Here is a 16,203-nt window from a genome sequence, read left to right on the forward strand (position 1 = left end):
ATCAATATATTTTTGTTAAGGATTTTTTTTTTTTTTTTTTTTTGCCGCTGTCTCCTGCGTTTGCGAGGTAGCGCAAGGAAACAGACAAAAGAAATGGCCCAACCCATCCCCATACACAATGTATATACATACACATCCACACACGCAAATATACATACCTATACATCTCAATGTACACATATATATATACACACACAGACACATACATATATACCCATGCACACAATTCACAGTCTGCCTTTATTCATTCCCATTGTCACCTCGCCACACATGGAATACCATCCCCCTCCCCCCTCATGTGTGCGAGGTAGCACTAGGAAAAGACAACAAAGGCCCCATTCGTTCACACTCAGTCTCTAGCTGTCATGCAATAATGCCCGAAACCACAGCTCCCCCTCCACATCCAGGCCCCACACAACCTTCCATGGCTCACCCGAGACGCTTCACATGCCCCGATTCAATCCACCGACAGCACGTCAACCCCGATATACCACATCGATCCAGTTCACTCTATTCCCTGCCCGCCCTTCAACCTCCTGCATGTTCAGGCCCCGATCACACAAAATCCCATTCACTCCATCCTTCCACCTCCAATTTGGTCTCCCACTTCTCCTTGGTCCCTCCACCTCCGACACACACACCCTCCTGGTCAATCTCTCCTCACTCACTCTCTCCACGTGCCCAAACCACTTCAAAGAAGGATGTTAGTTTTAGATATTTTTTCTTCTTGTAGTCTGATATACAACCTCAGCAGGTGATCACAGCATTGCTTTTGGGCGCATTTGTAAAACTTTCTTTCTCGATGCGATGGTGTCTAATCTTTTTTCATTAATATGACTGGCATTTTTTTGTTGTATTTTTGCCTATTTGGCTATGTCAGTCATATGGCTTTGATATCTTTACAGGAGAATCAAATGGACAAAAGGCAAGTGTGGATTTTAGTTCAAAATATGCTAAGTTAGCTGTTATATCTTTATATTGTTGAGTAGTCTCAGATTGTGTTGTGATTTTACAGACCTCAAAAGTTAGTGTAGGGACTGAAGAAAGAAATGAGAAAGACGAGGAAACAGAAGAGAAGGTTGACAAAGAGACAAAAGAAAAGAACAAGCTTGCAGAGGATGTAGGGGAAGAGGATCACTCAGATGATGAAAATCCAGTAGACGATGATGAATTTCAAAAGGAAGTGAAAAGACAACCCAGGCTTTTGCAAAGAGGGTTAGAAGGGGTAAGTATTTTTTTTATGTTCCTTCGTGTTTGGAATCAGTTATGCTGGCACTGATTTTTAGATAGAATTATAAGTATTTCTTATATTAAGGTTCATTGTGTTGCAGTACTGATGATTAAAGACCTAGCATGTATCATTCAGGATTTATGATATTGATTTGATGTACAATTCTTTTTATTACTTAATACTTAGCCTTATTTATAAGGAATCTTTGTTATTTTTCTTTGAAAAAGATGTTAATTTTAAAGATTTTTTTCTTCTTATGGGCTGATTTAAAATGGTTCACAATCCAGTGTACTGTATTAAGTTTTACTTTACTTGCATTCCTCTTTTGGCAAAAGTAATTAATCTTCAATACATTTCTTTAAAAACTGCTGTTTACATTGTGCTTTGGAATTGATTATATGACTATTAGCCTGTTTTTCTATTCATTAATGAATTTGGTAAAGAGATGCGTTAATCTACTTTTTTCTTCTACAAACTTTTGTCATCCTGCAGCGCACACCAATAATTCTAAGATTTTCAGTTCTGTTGTCTTCAGGTAACAGTTCTTATGATACATATTTTTTCCAGTACTACATGCATCCCATTCTTTTGCCAGCATATAGAGTTGGGAACACTGAATAGGCAAAATTAATTTCAACAAAAGGGTCATACAGTACACTTTATCATCCCCATTGAAATGGGAACAAAATGATGACCATAGGTAGATTTCATTTGTAACTGTTAAAGATGTTTATTATTCAGTTAGATTTTTAATTGGCAAAGATACTTTGAGAGGCATTTTCTTTTTTTTTTTTTTTGTAAATTGATGTTGCATTCAAGAGCTTCCAGTCATTCGGCACTTTTCATTCTTTTAGCAATTTATTGAACATTTTAGTAATCAGAAATCTAATTGTTGGCATACTTCTTTCAGTATTCTAGGAGAGAGGTCTTCAGGACTTGTTGGCTTGTATGAATCTAATTGTTCTAAGTATTTAAGTACATCATAGCTTTGAGAATCATTGAAGTCTAATTTTCCATTATCTGTTCCAGGAAATGTTTTGCAATTGCTGTATGATTAAATTTTTGTTCCAAAAGTGAACACTAAATAAAAAAAAATTTGAAAAAGAAAGTTACTTTTTTGTAACTATTTAATCAATAGATAGTAGGTTTGTAGTATCTTCAATTTTTTTTTACTTTCGTATTTGCACGCCATTTCATTCTTCATTTCTTTAAACTCTGAATAAATTTTTCTTTCATTGTTCATCCAGCTTAACATTTGTTTTTGATTACTTCTCATTCTATCTTGTCTCAAGATTATTTATGTTTCAAGTTACACCACTGCTTTTCACCTGTATCTGCATATAAGACTGCTCCAGTTTAGATTACTAATTCCCAACATATTTTATCAAAGGTTACTAATAAAATATTTGAAATCATCATGTTTTCTTCAAAATAAAAATGGAAGTTCACAGAAAATCTGAATATTTTGTGGTCAGAGCTTAAAGAGGGTTAAGGTGAAGATTTGGTAGGCTTTATCAACATGGCAGAAAGTATTTTACATTGTATCAGTTGTTCTCTACAGAAGCTCAATAATTAGTGGTAGTGAAGTATGCATTCTTGGATATTTCCAAGAAGTTATAAAACCTGTTGGAACCTCAATAAGGTTTATGAGTACAAGGGTTCATGGAAAGCCATTTCATTAATGAAGAATTAGATCCCCAGTTTCCAAATCCAATTTCTCCCTATTTTCTCAACAGGGAGGTTTCCACCAACCACAGTATTATGCACAGCAGACCAGTTTTCCAAGGACACATTGGCAAGGTACCTCTGAAGCACCTGTTGCAACTCTCCATTATGGCTATGCTGATAGTGGGGTGAGTAATATTTATAAGATTGTGTAACTACTGCTTAGGAAAGTATTGAACAGTTTTTCCTTATTTCATCTACTTATGCAAAAAACAAAAAGCTTGTTTTTGTTTTATAAGTAGGCTTTATACGCAAACAGTAGTTTTTATTTTCCTTGTTCATTAGCCTGTTATGATACTGCTCAGCTTTTTTTATTGTTTTCCTACTTAATTGCCATTTCCCACATCAATGAGGTAGAGGTAGTGTCAGAAACAGACAAAGAAAGGCCACATTCGCTCACATCCATTCTATTACTGTCACATGCAGTGCACTGAAACCACAACCCCCTATCTACAACAAGGCCCTACAGACCTTTCATGGTTTCACCTAGCTGCATCACATTCCCTGGTTCAGTCCACTAACATGTTGACCCCTGAATACCACACTGTTCCAATTCAATCTCTCCCATGCATGTCTTTCACTTTCCTGCATGTTCAGGCCCTGATCACTGAAAGTATTTTTCATTCCAACCTTCCATCTCCGCTTTGGTCTACCCCATCTCCTTTTCCCCTCCACTACTGACACATATCCTCTTTGTCAACCTCTACTCACTCATGCTTTCCATATGTCCACACCATTTCAGCACACACTCTTCAGCTTTCTCAACCACCCTCTTATTATTACCACACCTCTTTACCCTTTTATTACTTTCTCGATCAAACCACCTCACACCACATATTGTCCTCAAACATCTCATTTCCAGCACATCCACCCTCCTGTGCACAACTCTATCCATAGCCCACGCCTCGCAACCATACAACATTGTTGGAACCACTATTCCTTCAAACATACCCATTTTTGCTTTCCGAGATAATGTTCTCGACTTCCAAACACTCTTCAAGGCTCCCAGAATTTTCGCCCCCTCCCCCACCCTATGATTCACTTCCGCTTCCATGGTTCCATCCGCTGCCAGATCCACTCCCAGATATCTAAAACACTTCACTTCCTCCAGTTTTTCTCCATTCAAACTTACCTCCCAATTGACTTGACCCTCAACCCTACTGTACCTAATAACCTTGCTCTTATTCACATTTACTCTTAACTTTCTTCTTTCACACACTTTACCAAACTCAGTCACCAGCTTCTGCAGTTTCTCACATGAATCAGCCACCAGCGCTGTATCATCAGCGAACAACAACTGACTCACTTCCCAAGCTATCTCATCCACAACAGACTGCATACTTGCCCCTCTTTCCAAAACTCTTGCATTCACCTCCCTAACAACCCCATCCATAAACAAATTAAACAACCATGGAGACATCACACACCCCTGCCGCAAACTACATTCACTGAGAACCAATCACTTTCCTCTCTTCCTACACGTACACATGCCTTACATCCTCGATAAAAACTTTTCACTGCTTCTGACAACTTGCCTCCCACACCATATATTCTTAAAACCTTCCACAGAGCATCTCTATCAACTCTATCATATGCCTTCTCCAGATCCATAAATGCTACATACAAATCCATTTGCTTTTCTAAGTATTTCTCACATACATTCTTCAAAGCAAACACCTGATCCACACATCCTCTACCACTTCTGAAACCACACTGCTCTTCCCCAATCTGATGCTCTGTACATGCCTTCACCCTCTCAATCAATACCCTCCCATATAATTTACCAGGAATACTCAACAAACTTATACCTCTGTAATTTGAGCACTCACTCTTGTCCCCTTTGCCTTTGTACAATGGCACTATGCACACATTCCGCCAATCCTCAGGCACCTCACCATGAGTCATACATACATTAAACAACCTTACCAACCAGTCAACAATACAGTCACCCCCTTTTTTAATAAATTCCACTGCAATACCATCCAAACCTGCTGCCTTGCCGGCTTTCATCTTCCGCAAAGCTTTTACTACCTCTTCTCTATTTACCAAATCATTTTCCCTAACCCTCTCACTTTGCACACCATCTCGACCAAAACACCCTATATCTGCCACTCTATCATCAAACACATTCAGCACTCCCCTCAAATACTCACTCATTCCCCTCCTCACCTCACCCATCCTATGACTCACTTCTGCTTCTATGGTTCCATTTTCTGCAGTGTCCACTCCCAGGTATCTAAAACACTTCATTTCAAATTTCCTCCATTGAAACTTTCACCCCCAACTAACCTGTCCCTCAACCTTGCTAAACTTTCTCACTTGACTGCCATCAATGGTGTGTCTTCAGCAAACAACAAATGACTCGCTTTCCAGTCCCCCTTATTCTCTACAGAATGTATACTTATTCATTTCTCCAAAACTCATGCACTTACCTCCCTCATTTCCCCATCCATAAGCAAATTTAAAAGCCATGTTGACATCACACACCCCTGCTACAGGCCAACCTTCACTTGGAACTACTCGCTTTCTTCTCTTCCTTTTTGTACATACTCTTTACACCCTTGATAAAAACATCTCACTACTTCTAGTAGCATTCCTCCTCCTTGACATATTCTTGACCTTCCACATGCTTCTTTATCAATCCTATGTTCTCTCCAGATCCTTAAATGTTACAAACAAATCCTTATGTTTCTGAAAGTAGTTCTCACTTACATTCTTTAATAAATTTCTCACTCACATTCTTCAAAGGGAACACATAAACCATATATCCTCTGCTTCTGAAAGAACATTGCTCTTCCCCAATCCGATGCTCTTTACATGCATTCATCCTCTCGATCACAACCCTCCCATACAACTTAACAGGTATGCTCATCATATACCTCTGTAGTTTGAACACTCACCTTTGTCCTTCTTGCATTTATATAATGGTTCTGTAAATGAATTTTGCCAATCCTCAGACACCTCACCATGATCCATACATACATTGAAAACCCGAAATAACCATTCGACAACATAGTCACAACCTTTCGTCAGAAATTAACCTGGAATTTTATCCACTCCAGGTGCCTTGCCTCATTTCATTTTATGCAAGGCTTTAACCACCTTTTCTTTCTTCGCCAAACCAAACGCTTTAACTACCTCTTCTTTCTTCACCAAACCACTCTCCATGACTCTCTCACATTACATACCAAACACCCTAATTCTGCCACCCTGTCATCAAACACATTCAGCACTCCCCTCAAATACTCACTCCATCCCCTCCTCACTATCTGTTACCACTTCCCCACTTCACTGATGTTCCCATTAGTTGTCTTGTTTTTCACTCTATTAACCTCCTTCCAAAAATATCTTTGTCTCCCTGAAGTTTACTGATACTTGCTCACCCCAACTGTCATCTTTACATATCTATATCTCTGATGTCCGTTCTCTCTGGGAACTCCCATTAAGGGGGTGGTCAGGACAGAAGAGGCTCCACTTATCCAGTCCTTACGTGCTTCCCTTGCATACTACATTCCATCCATTCTGTCACCATTTATCTCCCTCCATTACTCTTCTACTGTATTTCCCCTTTGTCACAAGTGGTCTCCCTTGCACACCAACCCCTTTAATTGAACTATTGTACTCTCTCCTTGTAAACTCTGCACCCCCCTTACCCAAATTTTACCTTCATCTCTCATACTTCATCCATTTTTTTTTCTTTTTTTTTTGCTTTGTCGCTGTCTCCCGCGTTTGCGAGGTAGCGCAAGGAAACAGACGAAAGAAATGGCCCAACCCACCCCCATACACATGTATATACATACGTCCACACACGCAAATATACATACCTACACAGCTTTCCATGGTTTACTCCAGTCGCTTCACATGCCTTGATTCAATCCACTGACAGCACGTCAACCCCGGTATACCACATCGCTCCAATTCACTCTATTCCTTGCCCTCCTTTCACCCTCCTGCATGTTCAGGCCCCGATCACACAAAATCTTTTTCACTCCATCTTTCCACCTCCAATTTGGTCTCCCTCTTCTCCTCGTTCCCTCCACCTCCGACACATATATCCTCTTGGTCAATCTTTCCTCACTCATTCTCTCCATGTGCCCAAACCATTTCAAAACACCCTCTTCTGCTCTCTCAACCACGCTCTTTTTATTTCCACACATCTCTCTTACCCTTACGTTACTTACTCGATCAAACCACCTCACACCACACATTGTCCTCAAACATCTCATTTCCAGCACATCCATCCTCCTGCGCACAACTCTATCCATAGCCCACGCCTCGCAACCATACAACATTGTTGGAACCACTATTCCTTCAAACATACCCATTTTTGCTTTCCGAGATAATGTTCTCGACTTCCACACATTCTTCAAGGCTCCCAGAATTTTCGCCCCCTCCCCCACCCTATGATCCACTTCCGCTTCCATGGTTCCATCCGCTGCCAGATCCACTCCCAGATATCTAAAACACTTCACTTCCTCCAGTTTTTCTCCATTCAAACTCACCTCCCAATTGACTTGACCCTCAACCCTACTGTACCTAATAACCTTGCTCTTATTCACATTTACTCTTAACTTTCTTCTTCCACACACTTTACCAAACTCAGTCACCAGCTTCTGCAGTTTCTCACATGAATCAGCCACCAGCGCTGTATCATCAGCGAACAACAACTGACTCACTTCCCAAGCTCTCTCATCCCCAACAGACTTCATACTTGCCCCTCTTTCCAAAACTCTTGCATTCACCTCCCTAACAACCCCATCCATAAACAAATTAAACAACCATGGAGACATCACACACCCCTGCCGCAAACCTACATTCACTGAGAACCAATCACTTTCCTCTCTTCCTACACGTATACATGCCTTACATCCTCGATAAAAACTTTTCACTGCTTCTAACAACTTGCCTCCCACACCATATATTCTTAATACCTTCCACAGAGCATCTCTATCAACTCTATCATATGCCTTCTCCAGATCCATAAATGCTACATACAAATCCATTTGCTTTTCTAAGTATTTCTCACATACATTCTTCAAAGCAAACACCTGATCCACACATCCTCTACCACTTCTGAAACCACACTGCTCTTCCCCAATCTGATGCTCTGTACATGCCTTCACCCTCTCAATCAATACCCTCCCATATAATTTACCAGGAATACTCAACAAACTTATACCTCTGTAATTTGAGCACTCACTCTTATCCCCTTTGCCTTTGTACAATGGCACTATGCACACATTCCGCCAATCCTCAGGCACCTCACCATGAGTCATACATACATTAAATAACCTTACCAACCAGTCAACAATACAGTCACCCCCTTTTTTAATAAATTCCACTGCAATACCATCCAAACCTGCTGCCTTGCCGGCTTTCATCTTCCGCAAAGCTTTTACTACCTCTTCTCTGTTTACCATCCATATATATGTTTAAAAGCCACAGTGACATCACATATCCCTGTTTCACACTCATATGTATACCAGACTTTTACTCAGCTCTCCATCCACTCTTGCAAATGAATTTGCTACTGTATAGAAGACTTTCATCAACCAACAGTTGTCCCCCTATCCCATAAATCTTAACACATCCCTTAAAGTATACACTCAACTCTATCATATGCTTTCTCCAGATCCATAAAAGCTGCATTCACCATCTTACCTTTGGCTAGATACTTTTCAAGTCATTTCCACCACAAAAATCTGATCTACATATCCCCTACCTTTCCTAAAAAACCCATACTCCTCATTCAATCCCTTCCATCACTCTATCAGTCAACACTCTTTCATACACTTTTCCTGTTAAGTTTCCTGGTATCCTTAAGAGACTTAATCCCCAGTAATTATTATGAACATTTTTAGCACCTTTTCCTTGGTTTATAGGAATAATGATAGCTTTCATCCTGTCCTCAGGCATTACCTTCTGTTTTCATACTAAATTACATATCAGATGCATCCACTCTATCACACTTTCTCGTCCATACTTCAGTATTTCAGCTGTAATCCCATCCTTTCCATGTGTTCTTCCAACCTTCAGCCTTATTATTGCCCTTTTTCCCACTTTCTATGGATCTTGCACTTGTATTCTTTTACTTTCATCCCTCATACCTGTGCTTGTAACAACTGCTACCTCACCTCCCACATTCATCAGTTCTTCAAAATACTCTTTCTGTTATCCTTTCTTTACCTTCTTTTGATTCAGCAATTCCCCTTCCTTACTTTTATCATTAACATTTCCACTTACATTTACCTCTTTCCTTTTTCACTTCCCTCCACTACAAATTTTTATTTTCCTTAAACGTTTCACTCAATTCTCTTCCAAAATCATCACTTTGCTTTCCTTATCAGCTTCTTACCATTCCGCTTACACATTTTATATTCTTTCTTCCTCCTTTACTGAACTTCCACTGGTACATTCCTTTCGAGCATCCTACCATATATTTTTTTCCTTGCTTTTACTGCATTTCTAATCTCATATCCACCATGCATTTTCCTTTTTATTCCTTTATTTATTATTTATTTTGCTTTGTCGCTGTCTCCCGCGTTAGCAAGGTAGCGCAAGGAAACAGACGAAAGAATGGCCAAACTCGCCCACATACACATGTATATACATACACGTCCACATACGCCAATATACATACCTATACATCTCAATGTACACATATATATTCACACACAGACATATACATATATACACATGTACATAATTCATACTTTTTTTTTTTTTTTTTTATACTTTGTCGCTGTCTCCCGCGTTTGCGAGGTAGCGCAAGGAAACAGACGAAAGAAATGGCCCAACCCCCCCCCCATACACATGTACATACACACGTCCACACACGCAAATATACATACCTACACAGCTTTCCATGGTTTACCCCAGACGCTTCACATGCCTTGATTCAATCCACTGACAGCACGTCAAACCCTGTATACCACATCGCTCCAATTCACTCTATTCCTTGCCCTCCTTTCACCCTCCTGCATGTTCAGGCCCCGATCACACAAAATCTTTTTCACTCCATCTTTCCACCTCCAATTTGGTCTCCCTCTTCTCCTCGTTCCCTCCACCTCCGACACATATATCCTCTTGGTCAATCTTTCCTCACTCATTCTCTCCATGTGCCCAAACCATTTCAAAACACCCTCTTCTGCTCTCTCAACCACGCTCTTTTTATTTCCACACATCTCTCTTACCCTTACGTTACTTACTCGATCAAACCACCTCACACCACACATTGTCCTCAAACATCTCATTTCCAGCACATCCATCCTCCTGCGCACAACTCCATCCATAGCCCACGCCTCGCAACCATACAACATTGTTGGAACCACTATTCCTTCAAACATACCCATTTTTGCTTTCCGAGATAATGTTCTCGACTTCCACACATTTTTCAAGGCTGGTATTGCAGTGGAATTTATTAAAAAAGGGGGTGACTGTATTGTTGACTGGTTGGTAAGGTTATTTAATGTATGTATGACTCATGGTGAGGTGCCTGAGGATTGGCGGAATGCGTGCATAGTGCCATTGTACAGAGACAAAGGGGATAAGAGTGAGTGCTCAAATTACAGAGGTATAAGTTTGTTGAGTATTCCTGGTAAATTATATGGGAGGGTATTGATTGAGAGGGTGAAGGCATGTACAGAGCATCAGATTGGGGAAGAGCAGTGCGGTTTCAGAAGTGGTAGAGGATGTGTGGATCAGGTGTTTGCTTTGAAGAATGTATGTGAGAAATACTTAGAAAAGCAAATGGATTTGTATGTAGCATTTATGGATCTGGAGAAGGCATATGATAGAGTTGATAGAGATGCTCTGTGGAAGGTATTAAGAATATATGGTGTGGGAGGCAAGTTGTTAGAAGCAGTGAAAAGTTTTTATCGAGGATGTAAGGCATGTGTACGTGTAGGAAGAGAGGAAAGTGATTGGTTCTCAGTGAATGTAGGTTTGCGGCAGGGGTGTGTGATGTCTCCATGGTTGTTTAATTTGTTTATGGATGGGGTTGTTAGGGAGGTAAATGCAAGAGTCCTGGAAAGAGGGGCAAGTATGAAGTCTGTTGGGGATGAGAGAGCTTGGGAAGTGAGTCAGTTGTTGTTCGCTGATGATACAGCGCTGGTGGCTGATTCATGTGAGAAACTGCAGAAGCTGGTGACTGAGTTTGGTAAAGTGTGTGGAAGAAGAAAGTTAAGAGTAAATGTGAATAATTCATACTGTCTGCCTTTATTTGTTCCCATCGCCACCTCGCCACACATGGAATAACAACCCCCTCCCCCCCTCATGTGTGCGAGGTAGCGCTAGGAAAGGACACCAAAGGCCCCATTCATTCACACTCAGTCTCTAGCTGTCATGTAATAATGCCCGAAACCACAGCTCCCTTTCCACATCCAGGCCCCACACAACTTTCCATGGTTTACCCCAGACGCTTCACATGCCCTGGTTCAATCCATTGACAGCATGTCAACCCTGGTATACCACATCGTTCCAATTCACTCTATTCCTTGCATGCCTTTCACCCTCCTGCATGTTCAGGCCCCGATCACTCAAAATCTTTTTCACTCCATCTTTCCACCTCCAATTTGGTCTCCCACTTCTCCTCGTTCCCTCCACCTCTGACACATATATCTTCTTGGTCAATCTTTCCTCACTCATTCTCTCCATGTGGCCAAACCATTTCAAAACACCTTCTTCTGCTCTCTCAACCACACTCTTTTTATTTCCACACATCTCTCTTACCCTTACATTACTTACTCGATCAAACCACCTCACACCACATATTGTCCTCAAACATCTCATTTCCAGCACATCCACCCTCCTGTGCACAACTCTATCCATAGCCTACGCCTCGCAACCATACAGCATTGTTGGAACCACTATTCCCTCAAACATACCCATTTTTGCTTTCCGAGATAATGTTCTCGACTTCCAAACACTCTTCAAGGCTCCCAGAATTTTTGCCCCCTCCCCCACCCTATGATTCACTTCCGCTTCCATGGTTCCATCCGCTGCCAGATCCACTCCCAGATATCTAAAACACTTTACTTCCTCCAGTTTTTCTCCATTCAAACTTACCTCCCAATTGACTTGACCCTCAACCCTACTGTACCTAATAACCTTGCTCTTATTCACATTTACTCTTAACTTTCTTCTTTCACACACTTTACCAAACTCAGTCACCAGCTTCTGCAGTTTCTTACATGAATCAGCCACCAGCGCTGTATCATCAGCGAACAACAACTGACTCACTTCCCAAGCTATCTCATCCACAACAGACTGCATACTTGCCCCTCTTTCCAAAACCCTTGCATTCACCTCCCTAACAACCCCATCCATAAACAAATTAAACAACCACGGAGACATCACACACCCCTGCCGCAAACCTACATTCACTGAGAACCAATCACTTTCCTCTCTTCCTACACGTACACATGCCTTACATCCTCGATAAAAACTTTTCACTGGACAACTTGCCTCCCACACCATATATTCTTAAAACCTTCCACAGAGCATCTCTATCAACTCTATCATATGCCTTCTCCAGATCCATAAATGCTACATACAAATCCATTTGTTTTTCTAAGTATTTCTCACATACATTCATCAAAGCAAACACCTGATCCACACATCCTCTACCACTTCTGAAACCACACTGCTCTTCCCCAATCTGATGCTCTGTACATGCCTTCACCCTCTCAATCAATACCCTCCCATATAATTTACCAGGAATACTCAACAAACTTATACCTCTGTAATTTGAGCACTCACTCTTGTCCCCTTTGCCTTTGTACAATGGCATTATGCAAGCATTCCGCCAATCCTCAGGCACCTCACCATGAGTCATACATACATTAAACAACCTTACCAACCAGTCAACAATACAGTCACCCCCTTTTTTAATAAATTCCACTGCAATACCATCCAAACCTGCTGCCTTGCCGGCTTTCATCTTCCGTAAAGCTTTTACTACCTCTTCTCTATTTACCAAATCATTTTCCCTAACCCTCTCACTTTGCACACCATCTCGACCAAAACACCCTATATCTGCCACTCTATCATCAAACACATTCAACAAACCTTCAAAATACTCACTCCATCTCCTTCTCACATCACCACTACTTGTTATCACCTCCCCATTAGCCCCCTTCACTGAAGTTCCCATTTGCTCCCTTGTCTTACGCACTTTATTTACCTCCTTCCAAAACATCTTTTTATTCTCCCTGAAATCTAATGATACTCTCTCACCCCAACTCTCATTTGCCCTCTTTTTCACCTCTTGCACCTTTCTCTTGACCTCCTGCCTCTTTCTTTTATACCTCTCCCACTCATTTGCATTTTTTCCCTGCAAAAATCGTCCAAATGCCTCTCTCTTCTCTTTCACTAATAATCTTACTTCTTCATCCCACCACTCACTACCTTTTCTAATCAACCCACCTCCCACGTTTCTCATGCCACAAGCATCTTTTGCGCAAGCCATCACTGCTTCCCTAAATACATCCCATTCCTCCCCCACTCCCCTTACCTCCTTTGTTCTCACCTTTTTCCATTCTGTACTCAGTCTCTCCTGGTACTTCCTCACACAAGTCTCCTTCCCAAGCTCACTTACTCTCACCACTCTCTTTTATTCCTATATCTCACAAACTTATTTTCATCTGCTAATTCTACAACCTTTAATAGTCTCTCTATAAACATTTTAAACTCCTCATTCACATATGGCTGTAGCCCTAAATTAACTGCACTTCCATCTAAACTTTCAGTCACCCTCCTTTATTTTACTCATACTTGCATTCTTTCTGATTCATCATACTTGCCAACACTTTTCCCCCTCCATTCTTTCTTACACCACACCTCCTCTTCTCCCTGATCCTTACCCCCACAAGAACTGCAAAATGGTCAGAGTCTCCAAAGAATCCTCTCACAACTTTAGCATCTAGCACAGCCTTTCTCAACCTTTCATCTACTGCCACATAGTCGATCAAATCCATTTCCTCTTCTCTTCCATGATTTCTCATGCATATACACCTATGAATCATCTTGTGCTGAAAGAAGGTGTTTGCAAGGAAAAAACCTGTCTCAGCAAAGTACATCCACAAGATAACTTCCATCCTCATTTACTCCAGGCACTTCCTGTACACCACCTATCCAGCCTGTTTCATCACATCCAACAGTTGCATTCATATCACCCATTACAACCACCTTTCTTTCCATTTCAAAACCATTTATACTGTTCAAATTTCTCCTGAATTATTCAGTTTCATCCTTACCTCACACAGTCTTCATATTCAGTAGCATATACACATACCCATGCATACTTCACCCGTATTATTCTTGAACCATTCTATCTATGCTGTGTCACACCCTCTCATGCTCTCGATGATAGCACAATTGCAATCATTCTTTCCCTCATCCTTGAGAATTTTCATTCATTCCCTTCCATACCGTTCCTCCTTCTATGCCATCCCATAACTTGCATTCATCATTCCCATTTTCACTCCATACACCCTGCCTAAGTATATGGGTTTCCCCTAATCCCCAGCACATCCAAACTTTAGCTTTTAAATCTATCCACAAGCTTCCTTCTTTTACTCTAAACAGTCATCCCATTAACATTCAGCCTCATTACCCTCAGACACTTGTCCCTTTTACTCCTCAGCATAATTGGTAGACTCCAGTGCTGCTCCTTAGCATTTTGTGCCTCACCTTTGACAGGCCACTGGCAGAAGGCAACTTCAACACAGTGTTTCCTAGAGACAGTGGGGCTCCCAAATTTTCCAAAAAATGAAAAACTGCAGCACACCTCAAATGTTTGTGTGTTTTGCTCTCTTGTTCAACCCCTGCACCTTCCTCTTGACCAGCCGCTTTCTCTTATACATCTCACAGTGGCCTGCACTTCTTTCTTTTAAGTACTGCCTTTTTTTTCTTAAAGAGCTTTGAAGTCTTATGATTTTTGTTTTTATTTTAATCCAGTTCCAGAGTCCTCAGCATGCTCAATCTGCAGACTTCCCAGAAATGTCTAATATGCAAGGAGGAGTGGCTGACTCCAGAATGTTTAACAGGGTAAGCTAATAGTGATTACTTTTTGCACATCCTATAAAGAATTTTTTATTTTATTAATTTGTTGATAAAAAAAGTAAAAAATTATAATAAATCTAGTCCTGATGGACTTTCTCTTAAAATATTGAAAGAAGTGCACTAACAATTAGGATTTCTGATAAGTAAAATATTGCATTTTGTGCCTTACTTTTGACAGGCTATTGGCAGAAGGCAACTCCAACACAGTGTTTCCAAGAGACAGTGGGGCTCCCAAATTTCCCAAAAAATTAAAAACCCCAGCACACCTCAATTGTTTATCTGTTTTTACCCTTTTTCAACCCCTGCACCTTTCACTTGATTAGCTGCTTTCTCTTATACATCTCCCAATGACCTGCACCTCTTTTCTTTAAGTACTGCCTTTTTTTTTTCTTTTTTTTTAAGAGCTTTGAAGTCTTATGATTTTTGTTTTTATTCTAATCCAGTTCCAGAGTCCTCAGTATGCTCAGTCTGCAGACTCCCCAGAAATGTCTTACATGCAAGGGGGAGTGGATGATTCCAGAATGTTTAACTGGGTAAGCTAATAGTGATTACCTTTGTGCTACTATAATTTTTTTTTTATCTTATTAATTTGTTGATTAATATGTCAAAAATTGTACTAAATCTAACTCTGATGACCTGTCTCTTAGAATATTGAAAGAAGTGCACTAACAATTAGAATTCCTGATTGATAAAATATTCAGCAAATTGCTACCACACCATTCCATTTCACTCTATTCCATGCATGCTTTTCACCCAATTGGATGTTCAGGCTTTGATTGGTCAAAATCTTTTTCGCTCCATCCTTCCATCTCCACTATATCCCATCCTTATTACCTTGGACTTAGTTGGACTTACTTCACCCATTTATCTGCCAGACTGGAGTTTGTTCATGTACCTGTGTAAGCTAATGCAAATATTTCCATATATTTCCTTCATGACCCTGGCATTGTCCATAAACTTGTTTAGGTATGAGTCCAGTCTATCAGGCAAGTTGTACACATAAACCAGGAATAGCAGTGGATCCAAGACTGAGTGCTGTGATGTGCCACTAATGATCTCAACCCATGTTAAGGTGTCTCTTACCAGTATCCATTGTTTCTCTTTAGTAAGTTAATCTGTCCATAAAAGAGTTTGCCCCTTATTTTTCCTTGTAGCTTTAGCATCTTTAGCAACCTTAAGTGGAG

General features: G+C 40.6%; 1 protein-coding gene across 7 annotated transcripts in view; it reads left to right on the top strand.

The window, feature by feature from the left end:
- LOC139759737 (uncharacterized) overlaps nt 1–16,203 on the top strand; it is an 83,001-nt gene that overhangs the window by 35,579 nt on the left and 31,219 nt on the right. For all 7 annotated transcript variants that reach the window (XM_071682142.1, XM_071682146.1, XM_071682148.1 and 4 more), the window contains 4 exons: nt 1,016–1,225; nt 2,968–3,084; nt 14,915–15,004; nt 15,463–15,552. In XM_071682142.1, coding sequence (XP_071538243.1) covers nt 1,016–1,225; nt 2,968–3,084; nt 14,915–15,004; nt 15,463–15,552 — 507 coding nt within the window. The remainder of the gene's footprint in view (nt 1–1,015; nt 1,226–2,967; nt 3,085–14,914; nt 15,005–15,462; nt 15,553–16,203) is intronic.

This window comes from Panulirus ornatus, chromosome 34, assembly GCF_036320965.1.
Source record: "Panulirus ornatus isolate Po-2019 chromosome 34, ASM3632096v1, whole genome shotgun sequence".
Classification (NCBI taxonomy): Eukaryota; Metazoa; Arthropoda; class Malacostraca; order Decapoda; family Palinuridae; genus Panulirus; species Panulirus ornatus.